This window comes from Ambystoma mexicanum, chromosome 2p, assembly GCF_040938575.1.
Source record: "Ambystoma mexicanum isolate Mex_15411 chromosome 2p, UKY_AmexF1_1, whole genome shotgun sequence".
In the NCBI taxonomy this organism is placed as follows: Eukaryota; Metazoa; Chordata; class Amphibia; order Caudata; family Ambystomatidae; genus Ambystoma; species Ambystoma mexicanum.
Genome location: NC_090923.1, coordinates 84,526,792 through 84,544,231, shown reverse-complemented (window position 1 = coordinate 84,544,231; position 17,440 = coordinate 84,526,792). Strand labels below are relative to the sequence as shown.

General features: G+C 45.0%; 1 protein-coding gene across 1 annotated transcript in view; it reads right to left on the bottom strand.

The window, feature by feature from the left end:
• Positions 1-17,440, bottom strand: part of QARS1 (glutaminyl-tRNA synthetase 1) — a 950,222-nt gene that overhangs the window by 615,031 nt on the left and 317,751 nt on the right. The window contains exon 7 of the mRNA XM_069643299.1: positions 3,348-3,399. Within this exon, the coding sequence (XP_069499400.1) occupies positions 3,348-3,399 (52 nt within the window). The remainder of the gene's footprint in view (positions 1-3,347; positions 3,400-17,440) is intronic.

Here is a 17,440-nt window from a genome sequence, read left to right as displayed (position 1 = left end):
CTGCTCAGTGCATTTTGCGCCCTTTGACCAGGCCATGGTTATGGGGACTGGCATGGGCAAACAGGCAGTCTTGGCCAAGGTAGATTAAAAAATCTGCATTCCGCCTCCTACCTGTACACCAGAAAGTTTTGATCTATTGGGGCTTCAATGGGATGGCAGCTTCTACATTGACAAATTCATGCCAATGGGTTGCTCTGTGTCTTGCACACTATTTGAAGCTTTCAGCACATTTTACGAATGGGCGGCACCCAGGGTAGAGTAACAGGGAAGCATCATTCATTATCTGGACGATTTCTTGTTTATGGGTATGGAAGAGTCAATGGACTGCGATCTTGCACCATCTTCCTTTCAAAACGTGGACAGGATGGGCATTCTGTTGGCACCAGAAAAAGAGAACCCACAGAGGTATTAACCTTTTTAGGCATTGAAAAAGATACAAGAAATGGAACTTGCAGTTTATCACTTGAGAAAGTTCATGAAGTGATTTCTGAGATAGAGAGCAAATTATCGAAGGACAGGACCACTTTGGAAAAAGTCTATCAATTGTTGAGGAAATTAAATTTTGCTTTGAAGGTTAATCCCGCAGGTTCGCAGGTAGGCAAAGGCAACAGCGGGAGTTTCACAGAGACATCACCATAGCCGGCAGGGGTCAGAAAAATAAAAATAAAAAGACTTACAAATGTGACCACCATTCCTGTTCGGGTTTAATGGGGTGCAGTTGTGGAGAACGTCGTGGCGAACAAGTGGGGAATTACAGATGTAATTAAGGATTTGGGGTAATCATGGGCCAGAAGTGGTGTGATCAGAAATGGCCGAACCAGTGGTGCAAGAAGGGGAGGACGAAATATATGGCGCTAGAGCTCTTCCCCATTGTCATAGCACTCACGTCGAGGCCTAATGAATTGGAAAACAAAGGTGTTTTTTGGTCCAACAAAGCAGAAGTTAAAGCCATACATTTACAGTCTACATCATGCCTGGCTATTTGAGGAGATTGGTAGAGTTGGGCTTAGACAGGAATATCGCGTTCAGTGCTCAGCATGTGCAGGGAGTTGCTGCTGGCGCTCGGGTTTTCAATGGTGCAAGTTCCGGGATGCACATCCTACGAGCAAGAAGGGACCGCAGTTCAAGAGCAAACCATGGCAGCTGGAGTCGTGCACAATGTGCTCTGGGACTTGGGGGCACAATCGTTCACTCCAGGCGTTAGGTCCTCGTACCAGCAGTGCTGCATTACTTTGAGTGTCAAAAGCATTGCAGAAAACTGGCTGTACATCGGAAGAACAGGTGCGTGCGTTTGACATGGGAACACAGGGAAGGAAGCAGCAGGAGCTAGGCAGTAGGGCACCTGGCAGCAATAGCCTTTCACTGCAAATTAAATGGGAAAAGGTGGCTCCCAAAGGTTTTGTGGTACACATGGCATTGAAGGGATGGGGCCGTTTAGAGGGACCCAGGCAGGATGGTCGGACACCCATTGACTGACTTCTGGCAAAAGTTAATGCAGGCCCTGCCCAGGGTATGCACGGATGCATTTGAGGTCACATTTGGGACGGCATTCGCACTGGCATTTTTTCAGGCTTTTCGGGTCAATTAGTATCCCCTGGCAGGCGGGACCAATTGGGGAAGCCTCTCACCCTGGATGATGTGCAGTTTGTGTCAGGGGTTAAAGATGAGACAATGCAAGACTGACCAAGAGGGTAAAGGAAAACTGTTTGTGGTGTACGGGGCACACCGCAATGATAGCCATCCTGTCTTGCTCCCGAGATATTCCTTGGCAATCAGGCCCCAGCAGCCGGTCCCCCTACTGATGCATGCTAGTGGAGCACCGCTGATCAACTACCAATTTAGGAAAATTCTGTCAACCACATTGGGAGCTGCGGGAATACATGGCAAGGTCTTGTCCTCCCACAGTTTTCGAACGGGTGCCGCCTGCACTGCCTTCATGCAAGGGATGCCCACACCGGCGATTAGGAAAATAGGTAGATGGGTGTCGAGCCGCTACCAACTGAATGCAAGGTCGCAGGACAAGTCCGACCTCTCTTTGGGCACTGAGCACAAGGCAATATCAATTTAGGAAGGATTCACTCGCTGATTTCTACCTTTCATTTTTACACATTATGACACTATGCTTTTGTACCAACAGATTATGCAATATGGATTATGAGGCATTTGTGTATAGCTCTGGCTGAGAAAGCAGCCTGTCGATGGATTTTGAGTCCGATTTGGGACTTCTAAAAATAGGGTGGTTTGGTTCGGGTCACCTGGTATGTGGTGGCACTCCTTGTTGCCCGCAGTGCGCAGGCAGCTGCAGTGGAGACCGGCACCTATAGTTTTGGTGGTACGTTTGGGTGGAAATGACAGTGCCATCAGAGGGACGGCCCGGCAGGGACATAATTTGGTCAAAAGTGGCACCCAGACAAATTGGCATGGTACAGCATCCCACGTAGGTATGGAGAAATCTAGAAGGCGGTTGAATAGAGGGATTGAAAACTTTACAAACGCGGAGGGCTTGGGATTCATTAGACACTTGCATGAATTCGCACCCTTCCCATTACGATGCTGATGGTGTGCATTTCACTGACAAGGGGAATGCTCTCTTCCTTATAGCAATATTGGGGGCGCTGAAGGCTGGTTGCAGCAGGATTCTTTGGCAAATATAAACTTCAGTTTATGGAGGCAGAGAGTTACAGGGCAGTCCTAGCCTTTTATGAGTTTGACGCTGCGGTTTCAGACATGGGCAGTTTCTCGATGGCCGTACTCTAGCCCAATTCCGAGATTCAGTGGTCCCAAGGAATTACTGCTCGACAGTTTACAATCGGAAGCTGATGTCTACTACACTGCAAATCGGAAGTGACAAGTGTCCCCATGAACTACAATACGACAAGCCCGACAAACCAATGAGCTACCTTATAAAGGAGATGAATCTTTACTTGGAGCTGGTGCAAAATATTCTATGACTCGAATAAACGTTTGTGTTTCCAAATATACACCATTTGTCCCTTTGATTCTTCGGTATGTGTAACTAATGTATGTTTTATACCACGAAGGGAAGTGGGTGGGTGGGTAAATGGGGGATGGTGCCGCTATGAGAGTTGTACCGCTTTGGCAATTTAGACAGGTGGCGAGGGATTTCGAATTTAGACCATGTTCACCACAATCAGACCTCTGCATTTCTCATTAAGCTTTATCAAGTTAAAAGGTTCACAGTGTCGTTCAACTGTAGGTCCCTCTACCAGAAGGCAGCCTCGGTTTCCAACAGGATTCTGTGAGCTCCCTTCAGGCAATATTACAGGATGCAGTACTTGCCATCAATGCACACATTGCAGTAAACAAGGATAATCAGGAAAACGTACCATTTTCAACCACATCCGCCTTCTTGTCTGTTTCGGATCTCTGCTTTGGAGCCTAAAATGCAATGGTATAAAGTTTGAGTATTCTCAGCATCAAGCAGTCTTCTTTAAGCACACATTCCAAGGCATTCATATTGCTAGTGGCACTTGCAACGCAAACCCTTGACTCCAAACACAAGGAGTAGCGGTGATTTAATGCAGTTTCATTTTGTGCAGTGCAGCATTTTAATGCAATGACTTCTTGATGTTGACTGAAGGAATACTTTCATATGCAAAGGTAAAGCATTAAGCAATCTGGATGGCCAATGCAAAAAACACGTGGGCTTCACAGGCCTCGATCCATCTTAGGCTGTGCTCCAGATAAGATTTCGAAGTGGGAGTATTTTATGTCTTACAGTTGGGAGTAAGAGGATTTGTAGGGAGCCAAAAAGTGTGACAAAATACTCACATCGGGATTGGAAAGCGAGTGAAAATATTTTTAACACTAAAACAGAAAGGATTCTGTATTTAACATTTCTTTGCACCCAATTATTCATGCATATTAAAAGATACATGTTGACCTCTTCTTATCCGGCAGCGATAGCTGTCTTTTACTATGGTCCCAATGTGTGATCCTACTCCAGAGAACCATGGAGTTCTGTGGATGAAAACAGGTGAACGGGCTTCTGTATGTAGGGGGAATTTTACATCCCACTTCTTTTTTGTGAGTATTTGCCTATATTTAGGGTGTAAATGTGGCTGATACAACCCTTATCTGTAGGGCAGACATTAGGGATACCAACCTGAAATGACTTAAAACTCAAAGGCTACCATAACGGTGGACAGTCTGGAGTGACATGGGTGTGGGGTGGAGGATGGACTTGGGATCTTTTCATTGGCTGCCAGTCTGAGAACCTGTTAGATTCAAAGACGTGTGCTCTTACACTGCACTATGAATTAAAATATAAGCTGCTGTGACCTGCAGCCACTGAAGGCAGCCAAACGGGGTCTAAAAGTAGGGCGGGGACAAGGGCAGGAAGTCGAGATTAGCATAATCAATTTGCCACTGGATGCAGGGGTTTTCGTGTGGGAAAAAGTCAAAGGAAGATTCTTCTAATGGCTTGCAGACAGAAAATCAGATTAAATGGACTTGACCCGCATTGAACGTTTACTCACTCCACAAGCACGACCTAACCTCAAGTGACATTGGCCTCACTCAGGCCCGACACCATTGTTCTTATGCTGCACAGTCGGGTTTGCTCCATGGATGACAAACAGAAACACAGCTCATGAGGTTATATTATGGCGATTTATACTGTATGGTCTACAGGTGGTTGGGTAAATCTGAAAAGGAAGGAGGGCTCAGGGGCGGTTAGTGGGATCGAGAGGGAAAGCGCGAGAGCGCATTAACGTGCTGTTGGCAGCTTCAGTTTAGAAAAAACTGTGCAGGGCTTGTTTTTAGTGGGTAGTGGTTTTGCTGTATATGGGGTGGTTTGTGTATCTGTGGTCTGGTCTTCTGTTATAGTGGAGTGCTGCAGTGCGTGCGGTTTGTGGTGGTTTCTGCTGCAGTAGAGATATGGGCGTTTGCTTTTGATGTTAACGGGGGAGAATGCAGGATAATTGGAAAGTTGGTAATCGTGTTAGTAATGAGTGGCCTGTGCCCTTCTCATTTGCGGGTTATGTTGGTTTGGTAACAGCCTCAAACAATGTGAGGAAAGAAACAGCACTCGGGAACTGCTCGAGTGCCTGGTCATAGCACAGCTCAGAAGGTAACTTCTGAGTCAAGGGCTCTGAACAAGGACACAGAACCAACCAGACGGCAGAACAAGACCAGTGTTGAACTTGGGCAATCACCACCTCCCTCCTCCATTCGCAGGTGGTTTACACTGGAAGACTTGTCTGCCTTAAAGCCAGAGATGTCTTTATGGGAAGGTGAAAGTAAGCACCTTGGAAGGTGGAGGCCCCACAAGGCTGCTTGATCTGTCAGATCTCATTGGTCAACAAATAAATAGCACACACCAGGATATTTTACAGTGTGCTGCTGAGGCTCTAAACTTTGTCCGCCTGTTGTCACAAAAACATTGTCTGCTTAATTCATCTTGTAATGCTTTGTGCCCACTGTGGAATGCATGGTTTGTTCCTTTACTAATGGCACAGCTTGTGCAGTAGTCTCACCTTTCTGTGGGAATTAGGTTGATCATCTCCAACAGCTAAAGTTGAAATGCATATAAATTACTTTGAGTGCAGCAATGGTTCCCAAGATTGCTTAGTGTGATAAGCACTCATTGTAGAGATCGTAGATAAACCTGCATGTATATGTAGTTTTGTTTTGTAGCACAACAGGTGATATTATTAGCAATATAACAGCACCAGATAGCAGTTGCTATAAAAAGCAACAGCACAGACGGTCTAGAAATTGGTTTGTTCAAATGTGGAGTTGTAAAACGTAGGAAGCCAGCTCCAATAATTAGCATAACGTTTCAGTCCGAGAAGTGATAAGGTATCCAAATTCAAGACTGTGGAACAAAACATTCATGCTTATAGCCTGGCTTTGCAAGCAGACAACAGTCCTCCTGGACTAATCTTATAGCACTAGCATTACTGCGGTGTCTTCTGGGAAAATGGTTGCATCTCACAGGCTGGTGGCAATGTTTAGCCCATTACCTAATCTTTGTTTATGTAGGCCACTTGAGTTGAAGGGGTTATAGACATAAGAGAACGGTCCAGCTATTGCAGGCCTCTGGCGAGCATATATTAAGGTCTGCTCATTTGACAAAAAATGGTTTGCTTTTTGGTACAATTGAAAGATTTTTGTATGCACATTTATGAATGACAATTTCACAAGCCTGTATTTTTTTTTATTAGAGCTTTGATATAAACAAGAAAGACCAAGATGGAATCTTAAGATTACATCAATTAGTATGGTGGTACTTCTATACTTACCTTGATTGAGGCAATGAAGGTAGAATCATTCCCATTTTGCATAATGACCTTTTATAACATTTTGTTTTTAAAAATGGTCATGTAGGGTTGTGTGATTTGTGTACTTTCCAAGTCAATTCTATAAAATGGGAGTATTTTAGTACATGGTGAAGCGCAAACATTGCAGAGGGGTCACATACCCCAACTTCACCACTTACACCTATGTGTGATCCTGGGCACCACATTTAATCTTGTAGTGGACAACTTGAAAAACTAGCCATCCAACCCTAAAACTTTTAAAATTGTCACCCTTCGGAGTGTTTCGTTTTTGGAGTATGATCTTCAAAAAAGCCTCATTCAATGCTTCACTGGCTGTAGGGATGCTTCCTCTAGACTAGAGAGCGCGGATATATTGCTCAGCAGTCACGTGTTTCTTTGCCCTCTAATGGCAACAGTACTTGAAACCATGTCCCTCTTCTAATCTCAGTCCTTCTGAATCCGGACACCTGTTTCCATCCGCGGTGTGTTGTATATTTATTCAGCTTTCTCCTTGCTTCCAGATGGTCTCCTGTGTTCTACTTGAGCACTTTGGCATTCTGTGAAGCTGCTAATCTGAGTCCTCGGTCTATTCTGGATTGGGGGCACATGTGTCTCTTATACCTTCATGTTTCCGGCTATTGCCCGTGTCGTGAACTGCTAATGTTGGCCTTGAAATGCTACCCGTTTATAATTCAAATTACAACAAGAATGTAGAGGGTAAGGGGACTGAAAAGGAGAACCCATGCTCAGTTTGATCAGCATATTAAACTATGGGTTGTGACCATATACTAGAGCCCTTGATTCCTTCGGTTCGGTGTCTGTTATCCGGGCTATACAAAAGTGGTTAAGATGCCATGCTTAAAGCCACTTAAAGGATGGCACTCTTTCAGGTTGTTTGCCGCCGACTATAAACACTGCAGTGCACCCAGGGCCACTGGCTCGCCCACCGACATGGCAGCAGGTCGGTCGCCGGCACCGGAAGCATTTCCATAAGGCGGGCACCGAGCCTGCAGCAGAAGAGGGAAACAAAATCGGGACCCAGCGGGAGATCAAAACCCCGGGAGACGTGTGCGAGTGGCAAAAGAGCTGTTTATTCTAGTTTCCGCCCCGGCAATGCCACGCTCAGCTCGCTTCAGTGCAAAGCGTGTAGCGGCTAGAAGCGTACCACCCTCGCTAATAAACGCACGGCATGCGCAGGCAGGGGACGCCAATCGCTTCCGACTCTCCGGCTAAGACTGCATGCAGCGAGATGAGCCTTGGAGACAAAACACGGACGGAGCCAGAAGATAGGCCGCAGCCCAGGAAGCCGGGGCTAAGCTACATTCTCACAAACAACGTTGCCGTAACAGTTCCTGGAATGGAACTAACACGCCAATCTGCTCTTCAAAGAATGCGGGCACTTCGCTGTAAACAATGAAAGCCTGGAAACATTGGCTTTTTATCCAAACATGATCAAAATGTGGCTTAAACCGGAGAAGCTCCTGGCAGTGGCAGCCGGGCGCATGGATTTCTGTCTGCGACCACTGTAGAGACTGGCAAGGCTGCGCGTTCCACGGCAACGCCCAATCTGCACTCTTAGACCTTTCTTACTCGAAAGGGACAGAGGCCGGATGTACATATGTAGGGCTTTCATAAACCTACTGGCGTCTTCGCGCGTCCCACACGACCACCCCGGGTGGCACTCGATCGATTAGCTGCAACACGATAGTTTCACAGCAATGGAAGCTAGACGAGTGGTCCCAAAGCAAGGAAACCTGCTCATCACCAGGCTGTGCTTTAACATCTGATACTAAAACGTTCACACCCGCCATCAGGACCAGTATCCCGCTTAGCCAATCAGAATCCAGAGCGCTGCCCCTAGAAAACATTAGGAGAGGGATAGCCCCAGCCAAGTGAAGACCGACCCCATCGCACAGGCTGGCAAGACTACGATAAGCGTTCCTCCTTAGACCTATCAGAGAAGGGCATAAAGTCCAGGGACGGCCATCTTTGGCACCCATGGACTACAGTTCCAATTAGTCAACAGTGAGGGATTATAGTACTGGAGCCCTGGACAAAACCATCTGCGCACTGACGAAGATTGGCGACGTTCTCCACCCAAATCCTGCATCAAAAGCCTAACCAGGATTGTCCAACAAGTGGAGCCTGAAGCCAAGGTAGTTGGGTCCACCACAGTGACATTAACATCTGCCAATGACCGCACAGCTGTGATGAGTGGGCATTTCCAGATTTTGGGGTCACCTAGCCAGCTCAGGCCCTACCCTGCCTACGCCCTTGCATCAGCATTGCTTAACCACATTTTACCACAAATAGGAAAAAGAAACTTCATTGAAACTATACTTTGCCACTATGGTTATTTTATTTACTCTTCATTAAATCCTTTACAGCTGCAGTTATATGGCGAGAGCATTGACCGCCTTAATGGTCGTTGCCGCCGACGAGATGACCCGTTGTCCCATGGCGTCTAGCTTCTTTCCCTCGCTGTCCGGTGGGGAAGTGGAAGTCGATCCCGCCGACCCTGCAGATTTCTTCCGGGGCCCCTGGTGAGACCTTAGAGTCCGGGGACGGCTGAGATCTGAGACACCTCGGTGTAGAGTCTGGCACCCTGTATTTCTTCTTGTACCGGTCTCTTTGCCGGGGCCGAGGACCGATTCTTCATGAGGGACGGTCCTTTGTCCCAAATGTCGTCCAACAGGGGGATCAAGAGTACGGGCTGCCTCTTGGCCTCTCGGCACTGAAAAAGGAATCGCCCCTTTTCCTCGGGGTTCAATTGAAATAGCTACAAGGCCCTAGAGATCATGGCATGGAACAAGCCAATCTTGTCGGGTGGAGAAGCCCAGGGTACCGGCAACGGGAGGTCCGCTCCGTCACCATCATCTATACCCACTGTCGCCGTTTGTCTGTCTCGTCCCTCGGCGGAGGAGATGGAGGTAAAGGATGGTAAGGTGGATGCGGATGGACTCTTTTCTTAGGAGGCGGGTCCCCTGATGGTCCAGGCGCCGCTGGATCGCCCAGAGGTACGGGCATCCTTGCCCTCAACTCTGAGCACGGTGTGCAGAGCTTGCAGAATGTCTGCCATGTCAGTCGGTAGCGACGGGAGAAGCGGGGTGTCCTCTGGATCCTCACCTCCCTGCTGCTCCTCGTCCATTCCCTAGTCGCTTTCTACATCTACCTCATCAGGGTCCTTCCCGTAGGACTTAGCCTCAACAACCTTCTTGTCAATCACCGTCTTCAGGCTCAATAGCTCCTCCTTGGAGGAGATATCCAAATCTGGTAGGACTACCATGCCCCCCCCCCCTTCCTCGGCCAGGGATGACGGCCTCAGGGGAGATTGGCATCTTCACGGGAGTCTTCTCAATGGGCAGGAAAGATGATTCCCTCTGAGTGGGCAGGGAAACTCGTCTTGGAGGGTCATCTCCACTGGGGCCGCATCTGTGGCCTTCACCAGGGATGCCACCACTCCCTCAATAGATGCCTCAACATGGCGAACCTCGGCCTTCATGGCCTTGGGTGCGTCTGAGGCCTTCACCGTGCGGGAGGGTCAATGCCTCACTCCCCTTTGGCTTTCTCCGTCAGAGTGGACCAGACCTTCTCCAGAAGCTTACCCGGGTGGTCCGACTTCCTTTTCTTCGCTGAGCCGGAGTGTTGGCTCGTGGTTGACGGCGTCAGTGGTGCTGCGCCCAGCCTAGCTGCCACAGAGGCCGTACCAATGGCACTCCCAGTGCCCACGGGCTCTCTGTGCTTTGCCTTATGTTGGGCCCCCATCGTCAAAGCGCCCTCAAAAGGTCTTAGAAGACCGCTCAGATTTTCTCTTGGGAGAAGCATGCTGCTGGGGCTCAACAGCCCCCGGGGTCTTAGTCTGCAGCCACTTGGCGAGACGCTTGAGATGGTCCTTCATTGTGCGCGGCACCATGTCTTTGCAAAACGCACAGGCCTCCACGTGCGAGCGATCCCAGGACGATGTTCCGCAGCCCGCATCCTGGGAAGATCCTTAACTGAGGTATGAAGTCTCCTTTATCCTCGGCCATGTCCACACGTTGCAGGACTCAATCTTCTGGAATTCTCCAAAAAGTGAACTCAACAAAAAACAATCGCCCTTGAGGGGCGTAGAAGCTCTGAAAACGGGTCTCCCGTTAGTCTGATGGATCGATGGAGCTTGAGGATCGATTGACTGAAAAATAGGGCAAAACTCTAAAAGAAATAAAAAAAATAACAATAGCAAAGCGCAGTAAAACCTTGAGCTATAGCACGAGGACTCCAACACTTGAACATGCGGTAAAAATCTGAGGCTGGCTGCCAGAGGAGAGGCTTAGGTAGTGGGCAGTCATTGGCTGGGGGCAGTATGACTCAGACCAGTGATTGGTTAGGAGAAATTCAGAAACTAAACAAGCTGATTTTTTCTTTACCGAGGATTCCCAGCCTGACGGGGAATATTCATGAGCATGTGAATCCATGCCAGGCCCTATGCTGGAGAACCGTTGTTAAAAAGGAAGTAAGGTGGGGAGGGTCAGAGGGGCGAGCATCTAGGCACAAGTTAGTGTAGAGGTGGGTTTAGTTGAATAGCATAGCTTATGGAACAATCTACTAGACAATCCTCCGAAATACTTGTGTGGGAGTCCAATATAGACACCCATGGGTTGATCAGATTAAATCTCACGATTTGGGAGAGATTTAAAAAAATTCCACCTTTAAGAGCCTTGATCTCAGGATATTGATCTAATCTCATTACCATTGATAAACAACAACCAGATGGTCTCGTATTTTCATTCAGAGTGTTGCTAATATGGCTTGGGAACAAGCTGGAAATCCCAAGACTTTTGGTTATGACCATATTGAATTAAAATCACAAGAGTCTAGTAAAGCTCATTTGTCACTACCCACTCCAATACAAAAGTTAACCAACATTGTGGGCTTCACTGAGGCTGGTTCTATTATATCTGGTTCTCAAGACACTCAATTAACCGGTCTCTCTAAAGAGGGACACGATTGGTTCTGGATTGAATCAGCTTCAAAACATTTACAGCACTCAGACAAGGTTTACATCAACCCTAACAACCATCAAATAAAGGTTCCGTCTTGGAACATGTGTGGTTTTAAACAATCTAGTTAGGTTATGGAACGATTAAGATGTTGAGAACTTTGCATTTTCTTTTTCCCCCAGGTAACTGACTACAGATGGCATCGACCTGAAGGGCTTTGAAGTCTATGCCCTTCCGGCCACACGGAGTCTAGGCAGGACACCCTAAGGGTAGTCTGGTGAAAGCCATTGATATTTCACTACATTTAGAGCCAAACATTACTCTTCGAGGTCACATTAGGGTCATAGAATCCAATTAAGTTTTCTCTTCCTGTTAACATCTATTGGAATCCACTAAAAGATGCCCCAGAACGCGATCAATTCTAAAAGACAAAGTATTGGTTTCTGCAAGGTCGAGATCACTAGATTGAGGTAGGGTGATTTTAAAGCCAACTGCGGTGAAGGATCCTACATAACATGGCATGGCATGAATTCCTCCACATACACAGGTTAACAGTGTCAGAGGGGTGAAATTGAATACATTCATGAGCGACTGGGAGCTGCAACAATTGGACTTAGACATAGATGTTCACACTTGGGAATTCCTCATCATGGTTGGATTACGTTTTTCTTTCTGCCTCAATGAATTTCCCAAGTGGTAACCTAATTGTTTATGATCCTAAATTGGGCGACAGTCTCATTATCTACTTCATTTTACAGATTAACATTTCCAAACAAGGTTTGTCCAGCCCTTTTTCCAGTTATACCTGATAGAAATGGTCTTAACTGTAGATGGGACCAAAGGAGATGCAACAAGCTCATGGATGCTTTGTATGACAGAACTTGCAGTCTTCTGGATACACAGAAGGTTGACCGTTGAACCACAGTTTTTAGCATTGAGTGGGAAGCATGACTTCCTGGAAGATCGCATTGCAAAATGTGCTGAAAGTGCAGTTCTTTATGGTGAGGCTCCCAGGAACAAAATCTATCCCCATTGCTACGATGCTAGAATTTGGGCCTACAAACTTGATATGCACAAGCAGCATGACTTCCTGGAAGATCGCATTGCAAAATGTGCTGAAAGTGCAGTTCTTTATGGTGAGGCTCCCAGGAACAAAATCTATCCCCATTGCTACGATGCTAGAATTTGGGCCTCCAAACTTGATATGCACAAGAAGCTTATGACCTTAAGGGACAAAGGTTTGAATGGAGATCAATATCTAACTGAAAAAGGGTCCATCCTTCAGTACCATAGAAACTTGGTGACATCTAAAGCAGGAAATGCACACGCTAGACTATTAAAGAATGCAGAGGTTCTTGATAGATTCAGACATCAGGCAATTCTGGGAAAGAATAAACAACTTGTTAGGCCGTGTGATGTCTGGTAAGGGCTGATTGTATCTCTGAACAAACCTGGTCAAATTGGATATTGAAATTCAGTTGGGTGTAACAGCCTTTGGAGTTTAAAGATTTGACTGAGGGTCCTACCACAGTGGGTTCTTGTCCATTGGACCTAGACGATCTTACATGGGCTATTGGCAAGTTTAAACCTTCCAGAGCTCCAGGTCTGTACAGTCTCCCCACTCACCTTTTTGTTGAAAATGCTGCTCTATGGTCTAAAATTTTGAAATTACATTTTGATGAAGTATACAGAACCCATATTATACCTTCATTGTGGTCCTCTTCTACCATTATTCCAATATACTAATATGGGGATACGTCGGAACCAAGTAATTTTAGGCCCATAGCCCCGATTGATGTAGTAAGGTCACTGATATTATTCTGCTTAGAGACCTGAATGGTACATGGACTCAGTTCTCCATCTTGTCATCGTTTCATGTTGACTTTAGGAAGTATGTGGAACCCCACTTAATGGTACTATTGCGTCACATCCGTTACACTGTCAAACGCAGTCAGGTGGGGAATATATACATGCCCTCATTGGATATGTCCACAGCTTCTGACTGCGTCCTTTGACTTAAACTGTGGATGAAACACTATTAAATTAAAATGTCCCACACAAATTGGTTCAATTGATAGATCTCCATAAAAAAAACAAATTTGAGGATTGGGTTAAACCAAGTAAGGGCATTGTCGAGACAGATCTCTTTTTGTTCTTTTATTGGTTTAGTTGAATTTAATCAACCTTTCAATAATTATATCATTAAAAACATGATATACAATAGACAGAGAAATATATTGACTTCCTCTTAAGCACAAAGTATGAATAAAAATAAAAAACCAAGACTCATACCTCCTAATATAAGCTAAATCATAACCAAAATAAAATCAAAGGCTGAACAAGCAAATACAAAACCATTGTAAATGTGCAACACGGTACACTAAATATAAATAACATGATTAGCATATTGATTAGCTTTCTTCTCTCGTTTGTTAACTATTAAGTTAGGAAAATACAGTACATGTAGTTGCAGGCAAATAACCAGTCAAGCAGAACCACTAAAAGCCACTGAATTCTCATTTTAAACATTTACACCATATCAGTTTCCGATTGTAAACTTTCCAGGAAATGGACAGTGGCTAGTTGCCTTGGCAGGAAAGAGCTACCCAAAATTATAGACCAACACATTTTCTCCTCAAGATTACCTAAATACTTACAATACTTTGCAAAATGTGTTTGCCTACGAGTTTGCAATGCAGGGCACTGTTAACAGATGTTCTGTCTCTATAGACTCAGAATTAATGCAATAACGACAGATGTTATCTCACAGCTGTAAAAGATGTCGCTTTGTCAAAACCACCTTTGTATGCCATAAGTTAAAGCGTAGGCGTAGAATCACCAGTCTATGTTTTACTGTGGGAGCTCTCTCTAGATAGCGCAGTAGAGTGCATACTTTCCTTGGTGGAAACCTAAGACTAGCGCCCCCTTCGTAACAGACACAGGTCATAGGTGTTTATCCAGTCGGCCTGGTACAGTTTCTCTTTGGCCTTATTGGGATTGTGAAGCAACAATTCAATAGAATTATCACAAGACCCAAGGATTTGACACATTTTGGTAACCCAATTGGCCATAAAACAATGTTTAGTTGAAAACATTTAGGCAGACAATGATTTCTAAATGATGTCATTAGTAGAGATTAGACATTTCCTGAATAAGGAACAACGTCTCCACTTGTACAGTGCGTTAAGAGAAACTAGGCCCAGTTCATCCCTTAACCAGGCAATGGGAACACAGACAGGTAGATGAGAATTTGACACCAGAATTTAGCTTCACCTTGATCGAATTGGAAGCAAGTGTTAACTGATCGTGTTTCCAAAATCAGAGCCGGTATTGCTTTCTGGGTCCAATATAGCCACGCTTGTGTGATTGAAAATTTACCATATCTAAACAATTATTTTAGTTTGGGCTATAGCTCTGTCCAGTTTCTTCCCCACTGTATCAAGTTGACCTTTTGGTATAAGAATGCCCTCAAAACACATGCCCAGATATGTGTACCGCTTTACTATTTGTAAAGGTACTTGATTGACCATTTAAAGCATCGTGTAGTGTTCCTCGAGGGCGCATATCTGACGATCTGTGTTTTCTGTGCATTTACGTTTAGTTCATTTTGATGAATATACAATTGAAAGGCTGACAAAAGCCCTTGTAGTCCCATCTGGGTTTTCGAAAGAAGCACGACGTCATCTGCATACATGAGAGCTTTAACCTCAAGACTTCCTAATTTTGGTGAGTGAGATTACTTTGTGGAATGCATCTCTGAGATCATAAAAAATAGTGAAATACAGAGGATGCTAATAGGCACCCCTGTTTCAGTCCGCGCGCCGTCTGTATGGGAGCAGAAAGAACACCATCTAAAGAAAGACTGACACGGATAGAGGTTTCAGAATGGAGAGCATGGATGATTTCAAATAGTGTGGGTGGACACTGGTCTCACTAAAGTTTCCAGGAGGAGCACTCAGGAAACAGTCAAAAGCAGAGTGCATATATCGCTTGTTTAGTGGACTGGCACTGCGCTTTGATTGCGTTCAGAAATAAGTTGATTTGAGTGCCCATACCAGGCACAAATCCTGTTTGCGACGGGTAACGCAATCTATTTTTTTGAGTCCAGTTATTGAAATCTTGAAGCACCAACTTTGTAAAGATCTTGCCTGGCGTGTCCAACAAGGCGATGGGGTGATAATTTTGCAGTAGCGAAAGTCTCCCTTTTTAAAGCTCGGTACAATCACCAACGTTTTCCAGGACAATGGAATGGTTTGAGTCCTTACTACCATTCGAAAGATTTGGTCCAAAATTAGGGCCCCATTCAGCAGTGTTGGCTTTTAATGTGACATTTGAAATGCCATCAAGGCCAGCTGCCCTTGAAGTGCTAGCGCTTCGTATGAGGTCCTCAATTTTTGGTGAAAATTTCAAAGACCATGTCTCTATTGAAGATTGTTGTATCTCTTTATTTATAAAATATGGATCAGCATATAAATTGGTAAAATATTCAATCCATGTATGTTCTTTTACGGCCATTAGTTGTGCATCGGCTTGCAAATTATGGGATTATTTAATGAGAACCACATTTGTGCTGAGTTTTTGTTTGTCATGTGTCCCATATGCTCACTGTCTTGTTGGAAGATGTGTTTCTTGGATTAAACCCAGTTTTATATTGACATTTTGCATTCTTCAAATTTTCTAGGTACTTTAGACCATCCATTGCTATGATGGCTCCTCTTTGTCACCTAAATGCTGCACGTTGTAGTTGTACCTCGTGGTCAAAGACATGTTTATGTTTTATATGGCCTTTAGATAAAATAGTGACCGTGTTAGTAAATGGTAATAATAGATCTGTGTAATGAACTGGGTTAACAGCCCTTGCATTCTTTTCGTAGATATGACGATAAGCTAACACTTGTGTGGGTCCATTTGAGTCAAGTTTTTTGAGGGATTTATGGCCCAGTTTCGGTTGGTTGTTAATATGATTCTTGTCAAGAGCTCAAGATTGTAAGCGATAAGCGCTTATGATCGCTATATTGCAATTCGATCATCTCCAGGCTCTGAACCTGTTGAAACAGCAGCCCATCTACATAAATGTAATCGATGGGACTAGTACTGGACTGACGAAACCATGTGGAGTGCAGGGATATCCCCACATACTGCCCGTTCACCATCTGGAATTGTCTGACATAAATGTCATCCATTGACGAATTCCAGAAATCTAGATTCAGATCACCTAAAATGATGGTACAGGTTATGTGACTAGTGATGTTAATTTTGTGGAGAATGCGTGCTAGGCTAGTATAAAAAGCCTGGTCTGACATTGCTGCCAGATTGCGGTATATATTCACAAGGGCTATAGTTTGGGAACCATACATAATTTTTACCAAAAGGATAAGCACTTTCAGCTGCCCACTCTGATCGTTAAGGCCCATTTTTAAATTAACCGCAACCAGCAGTCCTGAAGATGGTCTTACTCCAGTAGGTAAAGCAGGTATCAAGATCACGTCAAAACTATCCCATATTGGCGACTCAAACAACCGAGTTTCCTGTAAGGCAATGATATGGAAAGTTTGTTGAAGATTGGGTAACGAGGTTTGTAGATGAGAATGCCCTCTAGAGTTCCAACTCGCAATATTCAGCGCTGGAATAGCAGCTGACAATGGTTGTTACGAGCGCTTCTCTGGAGGAGTAACACCACCTCTCGTCTCGATGGAGTGAACACTTTGATATATGTTTGATTTTGGAGCAGAGCTTTGAAACTGAGGAGTAATATGCTCAGGATCTTACACCAATAGAAAACCCATGTCAAATAGCCTCATTCTTTCTTGCCATAATAGATTGACCACCAGACGGGATCCATAACCTTATGATCGAATTTGAGGTGTCAGATGAATTCAATTTGAGCTATGTCATGTGATGACACATCACAAAGGGCACTCATCACCACTGAGGATGTTGAGCACATTTCTACGATTTAGCACATAACTCGGAAAATTACCTTCTCTGTATTTCAAGATGAGGGAGTGCAAGTTCCCAGACCTATGTTGTATGGATTGGCTATAGGTAGGTAAACTTGAATTAAAGCATTATTCAGTTGTCGAGCTGGCATGGTGGATGGTGCAATATTAAGACATGGGGCCCCCTTCAGAGTTACTCTCAGTGGTAAGTGAGGGAAAAACCTCAACCAAGTTATTT